Below are 19283 nucleotides of genomic sequence, written 5' to 3' on the forward strand. Positions count from 1 at the left end.
TTCTCACCCATCATTCGCTCCCCTCCCTTGCCCGGCAGCTCCCCGTTCTCCCCTTTCTGCCTTCTTTCTCCATCTAAGACCTTTCCTATCCAGATCAGTTTAGCCCCAGCCCTTCTCCAGATCTCCAGTTCCACCAGTCCCGTCACTGGGAGAAGCAAACAGAAGGCAGGGAAGAGGGAAAAGCTGCGGGGGGCCAGGTCCCCACATTCCCACTGGGTCTGCTTGACTATATGAAGCAGACTTTCTGCCACAGCTCATACTCCCCATGCATAGGCCTTTATGATGAGTATAATCTTACTATTTTTCCTATTTACCTCTAAACCATGCATAATTCACGTTTGGAATCAGGATGCTGCTTTTTAAGGGCCCCCCGGAGGACTTGAACACTGGGTTGACTTACCCGGATCAGTGGATGGCTGAGTTCACACTGAATCTGCTTGAACTCATACTGATTGAAATAATGATAATTATAGCTGACATATAGTGCTTATGACACACAAGACACCCACCCATTTGTTCCTTCTCCCAACTGTAGGAGGTAGGTGACATTATCTTTAACCCAGATGGGGAAACTGAGGCACAGACATGCTAAGCAACTTGCTAATCATCATCGAGTGAGTGGCAGAGCCAGGGTTTGGCTCTGGAGACTGAGTGTGTCCACTTACGGCAGGGGAGGGAGCATGGGGACCACAGCGTCTGTCTTGCACAGAAGACAGGGCAGGCAGTTCTAAATTTCTACACTGAAGGCCAGTTCATGTTTCAAGGTTGTCCACCCAACACCCATTTCCCTCTTCCATCCTAAAAGAGCCCAGATTTTGCACAGGTCTCTCCCCTCCAGGAAGGGATCCCAGTGCCAGTTTAGGAGTAAATCGCTATCTCTTCCTCTTTTCCTTGCCTTCCCTCATAGACACATTAGGCTCTATTTGGCATTTGAATTTCCAGCAGAGAGAGAAAAATAGAAGACTGTTAGTAGGGTGTAGTTGCTAAACATGCTGGGTCCAAATCGCAGATCCTCTCCTTCCTCACTGGTTTTGTGTAAGTCACATAACCTCCTGGAGGCTCAGTTCCTATATAAATGGGGACACTAGGAGTCTGTCCTGCTTGGGGCCATTCTTCAGTGTGATGGTAAGTGAAGAATGCCTCAAGCAGAACCCTGCAGAGTAAGCATCCACTAGTAGGACCACAGCAAGGGGCCCTGTGAAAACACCCAGCTGTCCTGCCACCTGGATTGGGGCCCTGAGGTCCCCTTGGTTCCCATCCTTTCCCAGCCTGCCCCTGCTTCAGAGTGCCTTTAGTTTTCAGGGAAGGCTCCTTCCTGGCTCTGCTCCTGGTTTGCTAGCTTGGCATGATGCCCACATCTTCCTACACAGGGGTCCTCATCCCTGTCTCCCAAAAGCCCTTGCTCTTCATTCCTCTGTCCTGTGGTTCCCTCTACTGGAACCACTGCTGCCTCATACAGCTGTGCAGGTTGTCCACTGCACATGGGTCCCTTGCTGCAGCAGGAGGTTGGGAGCTGAAATTCTGCCCATGTTCCATTAAACAAGCTGTGAGCCTGATGTGGGGGAGGCATTGCTTTTTCTAATTCATACCTCTGAGGGTAGCAGTAAACCATCCTCTGGTAAACCAGCCTCCCCCTTATTCTAGCCAGAAAACGTCTACTCATCCTTCACTCTCAGCTTTAATGTCACCTCCTCTGGGAAGCCCACCTGGACTCCTCCAAATGGAATTACACAGCCCTGTCCCATGCTTCTATAACTCTTTGCCATCTCTTTGACACAGCGACGGTTGGTTAACCTTCTGCCTGAAATTATCTGTTCCTTTGTCTCCTGCAGGACTGTGGGCTCTAGGCAGTCTCTAGAGCTGTTGAATCAGCAAATGACTCAGCCAGGAATGGGGGCAGGGAACAATTTATTCCCACAGCTGAGCAAAGGACAAGGCCCACAGCCTCAACAGCAGCAGGGGCAGCCCCATCCCAGCCCCAGTCCTCTCATCTTGGTACAGCAGCTGCAGGCAGGCTGGGTCAGGAGCCAGGGTGACAGCCCTCCTGCCAGGGGGGCCGGCTGGCCACGGAGAAGCAGTGGGCAGCAGTAGCAGTAGCAGGTTACAGAGGGGCGTGGGGTGTTAGTTGGGCTGGCTGACTCCCATCCCCCAATGGATGGTGCTTGGTGAGGGCCTGTAGAGTGGGGCCGGGACTGTGAGATGGGGGGCATCTGTAGTGGCTCAGTCGGCCATGAAGATGCGGCTGGAAATGTCATCCAGGAGCCAGTCGATGCCAGGCAGCAGGTTCTCCCCGGTGACGGCACTGCAGCCCTGGATGCACCAGTGGTGGCTGCGGATGGAGTCCAGCTCCAGGGCCTGGGAGGGCAGAAAGTGATGATGGGCCCCAGTGACCACAGGTCCTGTCCACTCACAGCCCATTCCCTCTCCTGGCCCAGGGGGGATTCCATGCCTCCCCTAGGAGCCTGCTTTGGGAAGCTGTCCCTGGCCCAGGTGAAGACCTATCAGCCCCTCTGGGTACCTGGGCTCTTTGCACACCACCATGCCAGCACTGCCCCTTAATAATGGAATAGCAACAGGGGCTCCCGACATTGTGCTATGGGCCCTACAAACGTCCTCTCATCCATTCCCCACAAGGCCCCATAAGCCAGGGATTGTGTTTTACTGAGAAGGAAACCTCAGAGAGGTTAAGCAACCTGCCTAAGGTCACACAGCTAGTAAGCGGCAGAACCTAGATTCTAACCCCACTCTTTCTGGTGTTCAAGCTCTAGAATAAGAGTTAAGATGCAAGCTGGGGTCGCAGAGCCCTGCGTTTAAATCCTGGCTTACTGGCTGTGTGACCTTGGGCAAGTTACCTAACCTCTCTAAGCCTGTTTCACCGTCTGTAGTATGATAATAATAGTTTCTACCTTGTGAGGTGGTTGTGAGAATTGAATGAGTTAATCCATGCAAAGAGCCTAGCACACGGAAAGCACTCACTTCTTCTTGGCTACTAATTGTCCTGTGGAATAATCTGTCTGCAGGTCTGCCTTCCCCCAGGCTGTGGGGCACAACTACGTCTTATTTATTTTTTAAAGATTTGTTGATTTTAATGGAGGTGCCAGGGATTGAACCCAGGACCTTGTACATGCTAAGCACACACACTACCACTGAGCTATAGCCTCCCCTACAACTATGGCTTATTAATCAGTGAATCTCTTGTACCCTGAATAGGTCCTGCCACACAGCAGGGGCTAATAAATGCTTTCATAATAAATTAACAAAGAAATGCATGCTCCTTTTGCTCCACGAGCCTGTGCCAAGGCCTGGACTCACCTCGCGGATGGCGTTAGAGGACAGTGCTCCGGGCAGGTCCTGCTTGTTGGCAAAGATGAGGAGGGTCGCTCCAGCCAGGCGCTGGGGAAGAGAAATAGGTGGGTATGGGGGTTGGAAGCTCAGAGGGCAGCCTGGCCCCATCACTAATCACACTGAGCATCTGGGGTCAGAGATCCACCTGGAAGATCCGGGCAAGGTCCCATGGTGGTGGGAAAGGCCTAAGTGGGTGGGTAGTGTAGAGACGGCCTTTGTGTCCAACAGTTATTGAGTGGGGAGAGCCCTGGGTTGGCCTGGCACCTTGGTGCCAGCCCAGTCACCACCCAGTGGGCACCCCTCTCCTCTGTGCCTCAGGTTCCTCTTCCAAAAATGGGGAGGGGGCAATGGACAAGACGATCCCTGAGCCCTTGGGTTCCAGACTGCTCTGATCTGATGACCTGACAGGCACAAAGAATGCGACTGTCCCAGGGGCTTTGAGGTCTGTTAGAAATGCCCTTTTCCTCTTCCAAGTTCACGTAGCCCTCTGTCCCACTACTCTGTCAGGTCTCACTCTCTGCCTGTGATTCCAGTAATTTCCATATATGTGTTTGTGACTGGGAATCCCTCTATGTGGGTGGTGGATCTAGCCCTTAAAAAGGGCCTCGAGGTGCCAGGTCAGGGCTGAGCATCTCATTGGGCCTGCTCAACATCCCTGTTTATGCCTGCTGTCCCTGTGTAACAATTAACAACCCCCTCTTTTATTCTCAAAAGTGTCCTACTTTTCAACTAAATGCAGTGTCATAACCTGGATCAAACCCTGGAACAGAGAAAGGATATTAATGGAAAAACTGGTAAAATCCAAATAAAATCTGTAGTTTGGTTAATAGTAACTTACCAATGTTAATTTCTTAGCTTTGACAGATATATGGCAGTTCTGCAAGATGTTAACCTTAAGGGAAGCTAGGTGAAGGATATATGGGGTATCCCTTCCTTATCTTTGCATCTTTCCTATAAATCTAAAATTTTATTTTAAAAAGAGCATTTTGGCCCAGATAATAAATTTTAAGATCACTGTAATTATAATGTCCATCTGAGAGATGAGGCAGTGGAGATTCAGAAAAGTTAAATGCCTTGCCTGAGGTCACACAGCGAAGAGCCCAACTCCTGAGCCAGGTTCCACTGCCTCCTAAAGCTTCACACACTGGCCTCAAGTCATCCTCCTAAAGCCTGATTCAAGGTGCAGAAACTGACGCTCAAGGTGGTGAAGCAGTGACATGGTAGGGATGTGAACCCAAGTCTCGGTCCTCAGTACAGACATGCCCATGACACTTGTGGGCTTCTCTGGACCAGGTGTACAGGTTGTCTCTGCCTCCCCAGTGGCAGAGTGAAGGAACAGATCTCACCCTAGGTGTCCCTCTGCGTTCATGGACCCCATCAGGGAATCTGCTGAGGAGGGTGTCCACACATCCACAATATGCACAAACTACTGGGACCTGGACACTGGGGGAAGCCCCACTCCCCAACTCCGCCAGGTAACCTGCCCACCTCCTCCACCAACAGGCTCTGGAGCTCCCGCTGGCAGTCCTGCATGCGCTGGCGGTCAGCGCTGTCCACTACCCAGATGAGGCCGTCGGTGCTCTCAAAGTAGTTCCGCCAGTAGGACCGCAGGGACTTCTGGCCGCCCACATCCCAGATGTTCAGCTTGAATCTGGACAGGGAGAGAGTGGCTGGAGGGTCAGCCTGGCCCCTCGCCCGCCTGCCTGCCCTGCCCTGCTCTGGGCAGGCCCGCCCACAGGGAGCCCGCTCACCCTCGGTGCTCCAGGGTCTTGATGTTGAAGCCCAGTGTCGGGGAGATGGTGTCGATGTCTTCCCCATTGAACTTCTTGAGGATAGTTGTTTTGCCAGCATTGTCCAGGCCGCTGGGGCATGCCAGGCTAAGGAGAAGTCCCCATGCTCTGCAGGGTGGTGACATCATCACAGTGCCCCTCTCTTAGGGGACAAATCATTTCCCACCACATAGCATAATAAGCTGAGTACATGTCTGACCCACAGGCTAACTGTCAAAGTATCAAGAAATAAATAGCTTACCATCTTCCTCTGACCAGGGGCTCCTTAATTCATCCCACATTTACTGAATACCTACTCTGTGCCACAATACCTCTGGTGCTTGGGGTGCCCCAGAGTCACAGTCCCCGTCTTGTGCAGCTTACACTCCAGCCTGAGACAGTCAGTAGAGTGTGAACAAGTGGGAAAGAAGGCCCTGAAGGTCCCGGTGAGTGAAAGCAGCACAATGGAGAGGCTTTCAGAGAGGGCCAGCGGAGGGGCTCCATTTAGCATGGCACCAGGGAAGGCCTCTCTGACCGTGTTCAGCTGAGGCCCAAAGTGCAAGGAGCCAGATTATTGAAGGACTGGAGGAAGGGCGTTCAAGGCAGAGGGAATAGCAAGAGCAAGTATCTGGAGGCAGCCACCCTCACCTTTCTGTTTCTGGAATATTCCAAACCCTTTGCTGCCGAGTGAGTGTGCAAAGGGCTAAGGTGACCCACCAGAGACCTACCCTGCACTTTCCTCCTAACGGTTAAGGGGGCTTGCAGCTGGGCAGCGGGGCCCAAGGCAGAATTTCTGCTCACCTGACCTGGGGCGAGGGACTCAACAGTGAAATGGGGGTGATAAGAGAACCCCTCCTGAGACCCAGCCTTAGTCCCTGATAGTTGGCCACTGATTATCCCTCTCACCCCTCAGCTCCATCATCCATGTTTCCTTCTCCACTGGACCATTCCCATCAGCTGGCAAGCTGGTGTCTCTCCCACATTAGAAGAAGCAAACACCTCTTGAGCCTTCTCCCCCTCACTTTTTCCTTTATTTCCTTCTCTTTTACAGCAGATCGCTTCAAAACTGTGGTCCAGACTCAGCCTCTTCAATTTCCATCCTGCTCTTTCTTGAACCCATGAAACTCTTGCTCCCGCTGCTCCCCCAAAACTGCTCTTGCCAAGGTCAGTCCTTAGATCCACCATCTCCTCCACTGGCTGGGCAGTCCTCAGCCCTCTTCCTCCTGCTCCATCAGCATCCCGGAGTGGCCAGCCCCCTCCTCCCCTCCAGGACACGCCCTGGTTCTCCTCCCTGGTCACTCCTCATCTCCCTGACCTTTAGATCTGAGCACACCTAGGTTCTCTTCTCTGTCCACACTCACTCCCTCAGCGATCTCATCTGGAATCATGGCCATCAAATACCACCTGTATGCTGATGACTGCCTAACTTCAAATTGTTCAGGCCAGAAACCTATGAGTCATGCTTGGCTTTACCCTTCTTTTCACACTCGTGTCCGTCCAATCCAGCAGCAATTCCTGCTGGCCCTACTATCAAAATATGCCCCCACTTCCATCACCTCAGTGCCTCCACTCCGACCCTACCATCTATCTCACCTGTTACTGCAGTGACCTAATACTAGTCTCAGATCCCTCCTTTCTGCACTTCTCATGAAAAGTCCAGAACCAAAAGGCCCCTGGTGAGGTGGCTCTTCCATCTGACCTAAACTTCCAGTACTCTCTCTCTCCAGCCACCCTGCCCTCCTTGACATTCCTTTGAACACACCAGTTGAGTTCCTCCTTGGAGACATTTACACTTGCTGTTCCTTTTGCTTTAACAATTTTCCCCAGATTATCTATATGGTTCATCCCTCACCTCCCTGCCTTTACTCAGCTGTCACTTTCTCCGTGTGGCCTTCTTTGACCACCTTATTTAAGCTGCATTTTCCTCCATACATGCTATATATTTTACTTGTTTATCTTGTTATCATCTTTCTCCCCTCAGCATTACATAGAACGTCCATGAAGGTAGGGTTTTTTTGTTTTGCTGTTTTACCCCAGCCCCAAGGATAGTCCCTAGCACACAGTAGGCACTTAATAAATGTTTATTGGATAAGTGATTTCTTTGTGCCTTTCTCAAAGTTCTTTAAAACAGACATGGTGTGAATATTATGTTTAAGTTATTTGCACACATAAATGTCTTATCTCCCCTCCTAGGGGAATTTGGGGTGAGGCCTGCCCAGCTCTAGGATCAGAGTTCCTCCCTCCACCCACCGCCCGGGGCCTGGCACAGAGGAGGGCGAAGGAGTGAAGATGCCTGCTCATAGGACTGAGAAGGTCAGCGGGGCCCTTGGGCTTACAAGCCATCAACCGCTGGGACACGGACTGGCCATGAGGCAGCAAAGAGATGGACAATTGGACCCACCCGCGAAAGGACCTGCAGAGTCCACACCCGCCTACCCTGGGGGTGGAGGGCGGGGCCCGCACGCCCGCGGGAATCCGGCCTAGGGGCGGGGCCGGGGTCTGGCACCTTCCGACGGGGCAGGAGGCGATTAGGGCCGTAGAAGACAGCGGCCCCACGCTTCGTCCAGACCGACGCGTGGTAGCGTCCGAGTCACTTCTGGGCCCCACCTCCCCCTACAATGGGACATCTGGTCCAGCCGCTGTGCCTTTACGCCCCCACCTTTGGCCTTGGAAACGAACCCTCCCCGCCCAGAGCCGGTGGTACGGCCTCCCCTCGGCCCCCCGCCAGAAGCGATGGTAGGGTCCACGTGCGTGACGCACAATGGGCAGTTGGTATGGGCCCGGCAGCCGCGCAACCCGTGCCCAGTAGGGGGCGCCTAGCACCACCCGCCCGGCCGGGGCCCCCAGCTACCCTCGCGGCTCCGGCCTCCTGGAGGATACAGCATGAGCAGACGCAGCTCCCGTTCTTTCTGCTTCATCTTCTTCAGAATGGTCAGAAGCCCCATGACCTAGTAGCCCCCTCCGGGCCGCCGTTTCTTCCTAGTCCCGGGACCCCTTTCCCTGCTCCTATTGGCTATCGGGCCTACCGACAACACAGCCTATTGGCCGGCGCCTCACTTGAGCCCGTCCTCTACCCACGTGACCACGAAGCGGCCAGGCAGTGCGGCTGCGTCGGTTGGTCCCTCCAGCAGTGCTGGGGGCTTCTACGCTGTCACCTGCGTTAACCCTTCGCATCCCGAGGGCTTGGGTGATGAGAGCACCGCTATTCTTTGCTTTCCAGGAGCCCAGGCTCGGGTGGAAACGGAAATCTGAAGTTCCTGGGTTGTGTCTTGGTTGCATAGGGAGTAGGAGTTTTGACTCAGGATTCAGAACCGAGAGCCGCAAGCATGTTGACGTCACCCGAGGGCCAGTGTAAGGCTCTGTTCCTCGGAAACAAGGTTCAACTCCTGGTCATCTTGGGCCTCGGCATCATTCTAAACCTGCCAGTTACAGGGCTTCCCCCTTTCCCCGGCTCCTGGAATCGTAGAGGGTAGGCCGGGGGTTCTCTATCCAGTTGGAAATACCCCTTGGGGGCCGTTTGGAAACGAGTGGGGGCGTCATTGGGTTGTCCTAATTACAAGGCAAGAGTCCCTGTCGTTTAGAGGGCAGGGGACAGACACGCACAAAGAATTGTCTCAACCAAGATGCCCATTGTTTCTCTGTTGAGAAGCACAACTTACTTTGCCAGTGAGAAAATTGAGGTGCGCATGGTGCTTAGCACAGTGACTGACGTATAGTAGGTGCTCAGTAGATATTTGTTGTTGAATATTTTTGTCGTTGACTTTGTCCAAGAGTTTGGTTCCTTACCTTAGCGCTCAAATCTGGAAAAAGTCAGGAAGTCCAGGCAAGGGACTAGGCAGTTGTAGACTCAGAAGGGTGAGCCTTATTGTCTTATCTTGTGCCCTTCCTCTAGGCCACTACAGGATAAATGTAAGTAGGCAGCTGAGTAGGTTCTGTCTAATGCTTGGGAAAGAACAGTCAGGCACCAGCTGAAGATAATGGGTAACATCTGTGTAATTTTATAAAGCATTCACGTTTTCTACCTCATCCTCCCGGGAACCCTGAGAGGCTTATTTCCTTTTTGCACATGTGATAGTGGAGTCCAGAAAGTTTAAGGAGCTTGGAGAGCAATTTAAACTATGGTCTGGTCAACAGCAAAGTACACCGTTTTTCCAGGTCCCTCCATGGTGTTTGTTTTGAGAGGGAGAGACCTGGCATGAGCTGGAACTTTTCATCCTGCAGAAGGTTGTGGGCAGATGAGGGCTGGACAGAAGGGGGTGCCTGGCTTGGACCCTTTGGTCAGCACTGTTTACTCTCCACCAGGCACAAGGGAAGAAAGTGAGCATAACTCGTCTCCAAAGGCTTTGAGACACAACTAAGATTACAAGATGCCTGCCTTCCTGCCTCCATGAGTCTATGCTACAGAAATTCTAGCACCAGCACATGAACATTTATGACAGGGAAGTTCACTGTGGCATGGTTTGGAACAGCAAGACATGGGGGAAAAAATCTAAAGGCCATCAGTGGGGATCAGTTACCTAAGCTGCGATACCCATGTGAGGTGGTTTCCATGAAGACTTTGAGAAAGATTTGTGGAAAGATGTCCATGCCATATTAAGTGAAAATAATGACTTTCAAACCCATTTTAATTTTTAAAATAACTATTACCTCCTAAACAATGTTTCTTCCACGCTCAGGAATACAGCCCCATTAAGTAGATTGTGAAATAATTTCGGTGTCACAAATAAGTTGAATCGTATGAAATTGCCCGTGTTTGACCACTTTGACAACAAAGATACTAGTTTCATGTGGTTCAATCTAGTCACATTAGCAAAATTAGAGTGATCAGAACAGAACAGAAAACACCGCTGTCTTTGCCCAAGAAGTGAAGGTAAGTGGTATTTGTTGAAATGTTTGTTTGAGATATTTATATGGGTGTGTATACACAGTGAGTCAGTCACAACATTTGAAGATTGCTGCAATTCATTTGTTAACTCTGGAGCAGGTTTGAGGGAAACTTAAAATATTGCCCTAAGCACTTCTGGAATTTTCTACTTCACTACTACTACTACTTGCATTGAAATCCTTGTTTAAATATCAGGTTTTAAAGCCCTGTCCTGTCCAAGCTGTTAGTGTAGCTTCCTAGGGCCTGCAGAGTAGGATTCCAATAGATACCAATTTGAAAAACAACCTTAAAGCTTGATGAAACAGTAAGAGACCAGGGAGTAATTGTATTGAACTTTTGAATAATAATTGCCAGTAGTTAGAAATCAGGGGTGGGGGTGGGGAGGAGTAGGGGGCCTAGTGACAGTTTTTTCATTTTGCTCATGGAAGGGAGGAAAGGGTGCACTTGAGGAAATAAAATCTTTGGGAAATACATTTGGAAGAAAACTGGGAAAGTAGATCTCTGGAGCTGTAGTTATATATAACTGTGTGTGTGTATGTGTGTGTGTGTATATATATATATTCACAAGAAAGAATCATGAAATGGAAATACACAAATCCTGACAGCTGTGCAACCTGCATTTGAAGGGAGAGTTTCTTGAGGATTGTAAGTGGATTGTGACTAGAGGATAGAGTTCTAGATGCCTTTTAAAAGGGTGTGTTTACCCAATGTCTGGGGAGGAGAATTTGGCATTATGATTTTAATTTTAAGAGATATACCCTTTTTGATCCAGATAGTCCACTTCATGTGTCACCTTTATAATCATAAAGGAAATTTTGTTATTCTGGAGCAACAACAACAACAAAAGCCAGAGGGAAAGACCCCGCTTAAGTGTAATTACTGATCGTTAAGCATTAGCAAGAAGTGTATCTGTGTAGTGTCTTTATTTATTTGTATGTACTCTAGATGAATTTTCTATTTGATTCTTTAAACTATAATATTCCTATGAGGTTGTTCAAAATAAAGTTACAGTTTTGTTAAGAGGAATGCTGCTGTTCTTGCTGGTGAGACACATTCATGATGAAGTTTTATTCGGGGGCCCACATGCATAGGACAGAGGCACCAGCCAGCACTTGTTGACATACCCAAGTGTAAGTTTTGTCCTACTAACTAGTAAACAGAGCTGGAAGGTTGAATGTATAACCTAGTCACTGAACGGGCAACTGCCTGTAGACCATAGTCCTCCCTGGCCTGCCCCGGTACTCCCACCCCTTAACTCCCGATAGGCCTTAAGTATCCAAGGGTGGCCCTGTCCCCAGTGGGTGTGTACAGCTTGCAGGCCACAGCCGAATGCCTCAAATGACGAGTTAGATTATTTGAGCATCCTCATTACAGATGTCAGCCCAGCTGCCTCTTGTGGGAGGCAGAGGTATCCTCTCCAACTTCCAGATGACAATGAGCTGTTACATGTCCTTCTCAGGGCATATGACATCCTCAGGCCTTTCCAGAACCTTAGGAGTGGTTAAGGGATGGTAAATCTGAGCTCTTCCAACAGTCCTGTCCCTGTTCACCTGACCCATGCCTGTGGCATCCTCGTCCTCAAGAGCAGGGCTATACCAGATGCTCCTTGTTCCCGCAGAGCCTGGCCTGGTGAGTGGGGCTAGGATAGGGGGTGAGTAGCTGCTGTGCCTTCACTCAGCAACCTGAGAGGCAGGTACCACGTTATCTCCACTTGACAGGTGAGCCAGAGGCTCTACTCAACCAGATAGCTTCAGGAGCCTCTCAGCAGGTTTCCCTGTTCCTCCTCCCCAAGACAGAGGGACCTTTCTAACCTGTGCTCAGATCTTGTCCATCCTCTGCTCAAAGCCCTGCACTGTCTGCTGAGTGCTCCCCATACCTTTCAGTGTTAGAGCCCAAGGTCTTAAGTGTCCCCCCAGGCCCTGCAGGAGTGGTCCCCAGGGCTCTGTGCCCCTATTACCTGTTCCTCCTCCCCTGACCAATCTTCCAACCAGCCACGGCATTAGGGACCAGCACCCCTAACCCATACCTTCCGGTCACACCTCCCTCTTTTCAGCTTTTTGCTCAAATGTCCAATATCTCCAAAAATTTTTTTGTTCAATATTTCAGTGAAGCCCAGCCTGACCCACCTATTTCAGTTTGAAACCACTCAATCCCCCACCTACGTTCCCCAAATCCTTTATTTTGTTCTATGCTGCCCCATGACACTTAAGGCATTCTACCAGCCTGATAATTCCCTTAATTTATTACATTTAATCTCCCCCACCTCTCCATCCCCAGTAGAATGAAATCACCATGGGGCAGGGATTTAGTGGTTTTTTTTTTAAATTGAGTTATAGTCATTTTACAATGTTGTGTCAAATTCAGTGTAGAGCACAATTTTTCAGTTATACATGAACATACATATATTCATTGTCACATTTTTTTCGCTGTGAGCTACCATAAGATCTTGTATATACTTCCCTGTGCTATACAGTATAATCTTGTTTATCTGTTCTACATTTTGAAATCCCAGTCTGTTCCTTCCCACCCCCCACCCAAAAAGGATTTTTTAAAAAAATTTTTGTTGGGGAAGTTAGGTTTATTTATTGACTTGTTTTTTGATGGAGGTGCTGGGGATTGAACCCAGACCCTTGTGCATGCTAGGCATGCACTCTACAACTGAACTATCCCCAGCTCCCTTTTTTTTTTTAAACAGATGTCTCACAGTACCTAGAACAGGGCTTGCACATAGTAGATGCTCAGTAAATAACTGTTGAGTGACTAGAATGGGCAGAGGGTTCTTTAACTGCTTTCCAGCGGCTCACTCAGCCAGAAAGCAGCAGACCCTCATCAGCCTTGTTCCTAATGGCCAGACGCCTCGAATCCCACACCAAGGCAGGCCTGGCTCCCACTCTGTCCTCTGAGATCCCACAGAGGTCCATGCCCAGACCAGGTCCAAACCGGGGAGGGCCTCTCAGAGCCACCATCCTGCAGGTGTCCGGAGTGGGAGCTGAGGCCTGGAAGGTAAGGAAGTAGCAGTGCTGGGTCTCCTGTGCCCACACGTCCATCCACTCTCAGTTCAATGCTCACACCCTTGTTCAGGAAAGTACATGCTCTGTTCTCTCAAAGGGCATGACTCCCTTTGGGCTTGGAGGTGTCCGCCTCCCAAGAGGCCTCAGGCTGGTCCCTTCCTCCAGCCATGGCAAGGGGGCCCTCAGAAGTCAGTCATCACACTCCTTCATTTGACACATGAGGAAATTGAGCCCCAGAGAGGGCACAAGGCTGCCTGAGGCCTCACACCTGGGAGCACACGTGCTGCAGGTGAACCCAGTTCTCCCAAGAGGACTTCCTAGCCCTCCTCTGTCTGGGGGCCCCTCCTGGCTCAGGAACCTGGAACTCCTGTGGGAGGCCCCATCTTCCTTGGTGTTTCAACCTAGGTCAGCAGTCCTTCCCCTGCTAACCCAAAGCAGGTTTCTGCCACAGGTACGAATGCTCCCCCTTCTTTTGAGGATGCCCTGTGTCCCCGTTATTTCCACTCCGGGCTGGGAGATGTTAGCTGGATCAGTCAAGAGTAAGAAGGAAGAGCACAGTATGGCTCTGCCACCTCCTTGCACTTGGCCAAATCCTTTCAGCTCACTGAGCTTCAGTTTCCCCAGCTGTAAAGCACAGACTGGACGACAATCTCTAGAATCTTCTGACCATGACTGATGGCCAACCTGCCTCACCAAAGCTCTTGGCACCCTTGGTACAGTCCTGGGCTGCGTCCTCCAAGGCGAAGTCTCTCTTGTCTGAGCTTGTGAGTCGCTGGCCGCATGGTGGGGTTTTATCCCCCACCCCACCCCAGCCTTCCAAGCCCTTGCTCGTGACCCTGGCTGGCCGCTTCCTGAACCAGCCTCTGAGTGAGGTCTTCCTGCCTCTCAGTGCTCTTGTGGGAACCGACGCAGAAGATAAGAAGGGAGAGAGCCGTCTAACGGGTGGAAAGGCTCCCTCCAGGGCCGGGGTGACCGTCCTTTCTCTCCAGTTTCCAGGACCTCAGCGGGTGCCCAGCCTGGGCTTCTCTGCCATCCAAAGTGGATCGTGGGACTGTGACATCACAAGGGAGGGCCAGCCAGGGACACTAGAACAAGAAAGGAGCCCACTGGTGACTGCTTTCTGTACGTGGTTTCAGTCATCGTGACAGCCCATTATGCAAACAAGGAAACTGAGGCCCAGAGAAACCAAGGGCCCTGTCCAAGGTCACACGGCTAGAATAGGCAGAGCAGGGATTTGAACTCAAGCCTGTCTGGGACTTGGACCACTTGGGAAAATCCTGGAGCTGTGGCTACCACTGCCATATCCCACCGAGCCCTGGGAGTCTTTCTGACTCTTCAACACTCAACTGTTTATTATTTACACTCCCTTCCCACTTCCAAAAGTTCGAGTTAGCTTCCCAGAAAGATGTGTACGTTCCTAGGAATAGCAGTGAGAAGCACAAAGTTTTGGAGGCAGCAAGGGCCCGGCAGGACTGGAGGAGTGGGAATGTGCGCCAGCTCTGACCGAGGACAGGGTAGTGATGGCATCACAGAGCCCTGGTGAAGTCACCCAGTTCCTGGGAAGCCTAGCTATTTGCAGATTCCAGCTTTAATGAGAGTTCACATAGTCAAGATACTGTGCTGAAGTGAAAGTCAGTCTTTTCCTTCCTATGCCCTGGGGAGTCCCCAGGATGTCACCGCCCCAGTCCTTGCCCAGCATCCAGTTCATCTGGAGCCGTCCCCTTAGCAAGACTTTGCTTTCCTGCTTATGTGTCCCTGTGAAGCAATGAGAGAGTGCTGGGCTTGGTGTCAGAGACATACGGGGCTTTGAGTCCACCCTACCTGGGGATGTGACCTGGCCCAGGGATGTACTGCTGAGCGTCAAATTCCTCATATCTGAATTTAAGCCAAGGTGGTGGTGTCAGCCTACCATCCATTTCCCCTTCTCCTGCCAACAGCACCCCAATGCCCTCTGAAAGTTTCCCCTCCCTCACTTCTAGTCCCTATGGGACCCCAGCCTTGCCTGTCTCATCCTCTCTCCTGGCCACTATACCTGATGTCAGGAATAGCCACATGACTCAAGCCAGACCAAGGAGAGCCAGGCCTGGGACCTTTGTTGGAACTATTGGAAAAGTGGCAGCAAGTGGAGGGATGCACCCTCCTCCTAGGGCAGCTACGCTGGTATTTCTGATGGCCATCTTACCACCATGAGCAGGACCTGCCTGAGAATTAGCCAGCCCAGAGGAGAGCAGATGGGGTGAGACACTGACTCCTGATAACACTGTTTGGGCATCATGATCCAGCCATGCCTGAAGCTGTTATACTCTACATTTTTCAGTAACTTAAGCTTAGTTCATTTATAAAAGTAAGAATCCAAATAACCCTAATTGCTCATCTCTTACTGAGACTCCTTTGTAGGCATGAGAAAGTTTGAGTCATTTTCATCAAATACTAAGCGCTGCTTCTTACATATGGACACAATCACTAACTCTCTCTTCATTAAATATATTTCATTAGAAAAAAAATCTCATTTCTGTTCTTGCACTCTGCCATTTTTCATCATCATCATCATCATCATAAAACAGAATATAAGCCTGCTGTTATATGAACAAAAAATTCATCAGTTATTTATCAAATGCACTTGTTTAAAAGTTTAACAGATGTTTATGTGACTTACTGTGTGCCGGGCACTATTCTAATCCCTTTACTATGTTACATCATTAAATACTTATGTTATCACCCCCATTTCACAGGGAGGCATAAAGAGGTTAGTTAAATGACTTGCTCAAGATCAAGTTCCAGGCCCTGGGATTGAGCCTCCCCATTCTTCAATGTCCTCCCCAAAGAGCTCTTTCTCTGGAAAGCCTTCTCTGATCTCCCTAACAGGAGATGCCCCCTGCCCACCACAGATGCCCTCACAGAAGCAGGCTGTCACCCTCCTCCCTTGCCCTGCCAGTCAATGCGTCCTACACATCATTAGGCTGTGAACCCTCCCAGCTGAGGCTTAGTTTCCAGAAGACCCATCCACAACTGCGAATGGGAAGTCGATAGCCAGCCTCAGCCCTACCAGCAGCCACCTGGACTCTTTCTCTGCTACCCATCATCTGAAACTTCTTCGAGGTACCCTGTGGAGGCCAGGCCTCAAATGAGGGTTGCACATGGTGGGGGACCTAGAAAGAGGGCTTCTTATGCCTGGGTAGCTGGAGACTCCCGACATCTCTTCAACCCCAGAAAGTGTGGGAAGAAATTGGGACAGGGTATCAATGTATCCTGGCTTCTCCCAAACCAGCTGTGTGACCATCCCCTCCCTGTGCCTCAGTTTCCCCACTGGTAAAATGAGGAGGTTGGTTAGGGAGAGTCCCCCAGGAACCCAGAGAAGGTCCTGTGGGAAAGAGTAAAGTGGGAGTTTTTTTAAAGTCATCCAGGAAGCTTTTGGGCTTCCCAGATGGCAAGCTGCCTGCTTGACTTTCACTCATGTATTTATTAATTGAGCACCTGTTACAGGGAGACAGTGTTTGAGGCACTGGGGATGCTTCAGAGAGTGAGACAGGCAACGATCCTGCTGCCCAGGAGCTCTCACTGTAGCTTGGGAGGCCTCCAAGCCTTCATGCACTGAGGCATGCACCAGGCTCTTCCATGCTGGGTGTGGAGAAAGACTGAGGGCTGGAGGAGACAGGTGTGTCCTCCCTCCAGCTCCGCTCCCTTCCCCCAGGTGACCTTGCCTCTCTGGTCATTAGTTCCTCACATTCTAAGTGAGAAGTTGTACTGGATGGTCCTGAACCCTGTCCTGCCAGCCTTGCACAGCCATTCATGGTTAAATATTACCCACTCTGTGTCCCTTCCTCCCTGCCACTCCTCAGGGAGATCAAGCCATAAATGCTGCCTTCTTTGATCTTCCTCATGGGCTGTGGCCTTCTGAGAGGGGCAATAGGCACACTTGCTGACTGTCTTGCCTTCACAGGGTCTCTAGACCCTGATGCCAGGGTCTAGAGAAGGGAAGACTGGAGTCAAGGTCTGGGGCTGGGGGCTGGGGTGGGGATACTTGGGCCCTAGACTTTCCTATCCAGATGTCTTTTCACAGTTACATCATGTGCGGTGACTCCCCTGGATTCTTCCCTGAGGAGCTCTTGGTTTAATGAGCCCCTCAGGTGCCTGCCTCAGGCAAGAAGTCCCAGCCCTCCTGGTTTCTGGGAAACAAAAATATTTCAGAGAAATCAGGACAGCCTCACTGCATGGGATGCCTCGCTTCAGCCTCTGCTCCCAGGCACCTCACAAGCAAAGAGAGCCAGGCCCAGCTGTCATACCCAATCCCACCCACCCAGACTTAAATTATGAGGCTGCATCAATCCTGTGTACCCACAAATCTCAGGGATGGGAATGGATTCTACCCAGATAGTACTTCACAATATGCAAAGAGCTCTCTTCACATCGCATTCTTTTCCATCTTCAAAACAACTCTGTAAATAGGTATGATTTCTTTGTCATCCACAGTGCACATAGGAGGACACTGAGGTTCCAGGTGACAGATCTGATGAGTGGAGTGCCAGATGTCAGAGTCAAGTCTGACTCTAAAGTCCAAACTGTTTTCGTGCCCATTTCTGGGCATAGCAGGAGAGTATTACTCTCAATACCCTGCTCATGACAGACAGCATTAATCAATCATGGCACAGCAGACATTGCTAATGAATTTCAGTGTTCTTTTCTAATAAGCTCTGAGGCAGCTGTGTTGGGATTTTTTTTTTTCCCCGTCCCCCTTAACAGAGGCACTGGGGATTGAACTCAGGACCTTGTACGTGCCAAGCATGTGCTCTACTATTGAGATTTACCCTCGAACCCCTACTCCCCACAGAGGCAGCTGTGAATTCATCTACACAGTACTTCAGGACATTATTACCTATCAGAAGATCAAATCCACACTATTTGCTATTCCTGTGATCCCACACCATCAGCCCTGAGCCCTCAGGACTCAATGCCCTAGTCATCCGGTCACAGGACTCTCCACTGCTCATCAGTTGCTATGTTGTTCTCAGACTGGAATTAATGGCTCTGCCATCCCCCAAACTCTTGTCCCTTCCAAGCATGGTCCCTCTTAGAGATACAGCAACCATGCAGGTTGGCCTGGGGCTTCAGGGTTTGCCAAGTCCTTAACAGAATTTTTTGTAGTGAAACATACCAGGTATACTCCTAAGTGTAGATAATCATATTATCACAGACAACTGTATTCCCACAGTTGAAGCAACAAAACACCACAGACACAACTGAAGTCCCTGTGTATTCCCTCAGTCCATCTCCACCCCCACCCCTGCCAGGCCATCACTCTCGGAATTTTGCGTTTCTCATTCTCATGCCTATTTTCATACTTTTAGCATATAATTACATACCCATATTATTCAACCTTAGAGAAATTATGTTGCCCAGATCTTGTTGCAGCTTGTTATTTTCATGCAATTGGATGTTTTGAACTTTTAGGCATGATGATAAGTGCAGCTTTGAATCTTCCATCATATTATAGTTGTGAATATTTGTTGAGCCCTCATTCTGCACCAGGCATGGTTTCAACTGCCTTAATGTGCCTTAACTCATTTAAATTTGACAATAAATGATTTTTATTCCCACTTTATGGATTTGGAAACAGAGGCACAGAAAGATGAAATTGTGTACCCAAGTCACATAGCTTGGAAGCTGTGCTCTTAACTGCTAAACGTCCCTGTCTTTACTGCTGCGTGGTCTGTTGTATGAAAACACAGTAACTTATCCATCTGTTCTTCTACTTAAGGGGCATTGCTTTTTTTTGCAGACATGCCTCAACATTGGTCTCACAGGGTTTGGGGGTGGTTGTATTAGCTCGCTTAGTTACTACATCAAGCCTGTGAGTGGGCATTTGTATCATCCCCCTACTCCCTTTACAAATGAGGAAACTCAGGCTCAGAGGGGGTAAATTACCTTCTCAAAGCTTCACAGCTCCAATGTGCCAGAGGTGGGCTGTGAACTTGGGCTCCTACAATTGTAGAGCCCAGAGTTTCTCCCATAACCCATGTGAGCCCTTGGTCCCCCGTTGCCTTCTCCTCTTGGCTCAGTCTCTGGCAGCCTGCCTCCCTCTCCCAAACACCCTCCCTACACCTGGTCTTCAGCCTCCCTCCTCTGGCAACTCTCCACCGTCCTCCTTCCAGAGAAGGGGCCCAACCGGAAGGCCAGTTCATGTTAGGAAATTCCAGCCACGTGAGCCAACCCAAGCCCAGGATTCTGAGCAGCCGGTGGCTTTAGGAGAAACTGAAACTTGGCTTGCTGGGGGCG

The 19283-nt window shown here is 50.2% G+C and overlaps 1 protein-coding gene across 1 annotated transcript; it reads right to left on the reverse strand.

The window, feature by feature from the left end:
* Positions 1-1891: 1891 nt before the first annotated feature.
* Positions 1892-8174, reverse strand: ARL2 (ADP ribosylation factor like GTPase 2). Its single transcript, XM_010996027.3, has 5 exons — positions 7995-8174; positions 5097-5207; positions 4834-4996; positions 3313-3393; positions 1892-2355 (listed from the first exon to the last, which is right to left on the reverse strand). Exons 1-5 carry the CDS (start codon positions 8057-8059, stop codon positions 2221-2223), a joined length of 555 nt encoding a protein of 184 aa, XP_010994329.1. The 5' UTR covers positions 8060-8174; the 3' UTR covers positions 1892-2220.
* Between the last annotated feature and the right edge of the window lie 11109 nt (positions 8175-19283).

The sequence above is a fragment of the Camelus dromedarius genome, chromosome 12 (genome assembly GCF_036321535.1).
Source record: "Camelus dromedarius isolate mCamDro1 chromosome 12, mCamDro1.pat, whole genome shotgun sequence".
Lineage (NCBI taxonomy): Eukaryota > Metazoa > Chordata > Mammalia > Artiodactyla > Camelidae > Camelus > Camelus dromedarius.

Excerpts from the sequence above, each read along its gene's own strand:
- ARL2 (XM_010996027.3), bottom strand. The coding sequence starts at position 8,059 with ATGGGGCTTCTGACCATTCTGAAGAAGATGAAGCAGAAAGAACGGGAG. Across the intron at positions 3,394-4,833 it reads AGAGCCTGTTGGTGGAGGAG|CGCCTGGCTGGAGCGACCCT; the intron begins GTGGGCAGGTTA and ends TCTCTTCCCCAG. Across the intron at positions 2,356-3,312 it reads CCTCTAACGCCATCCGCGAG|GCCCTGGAGCTGGACTCCAT; the intron begins GTGAGTCCAGGC and ends CTGCCCTCCCAG.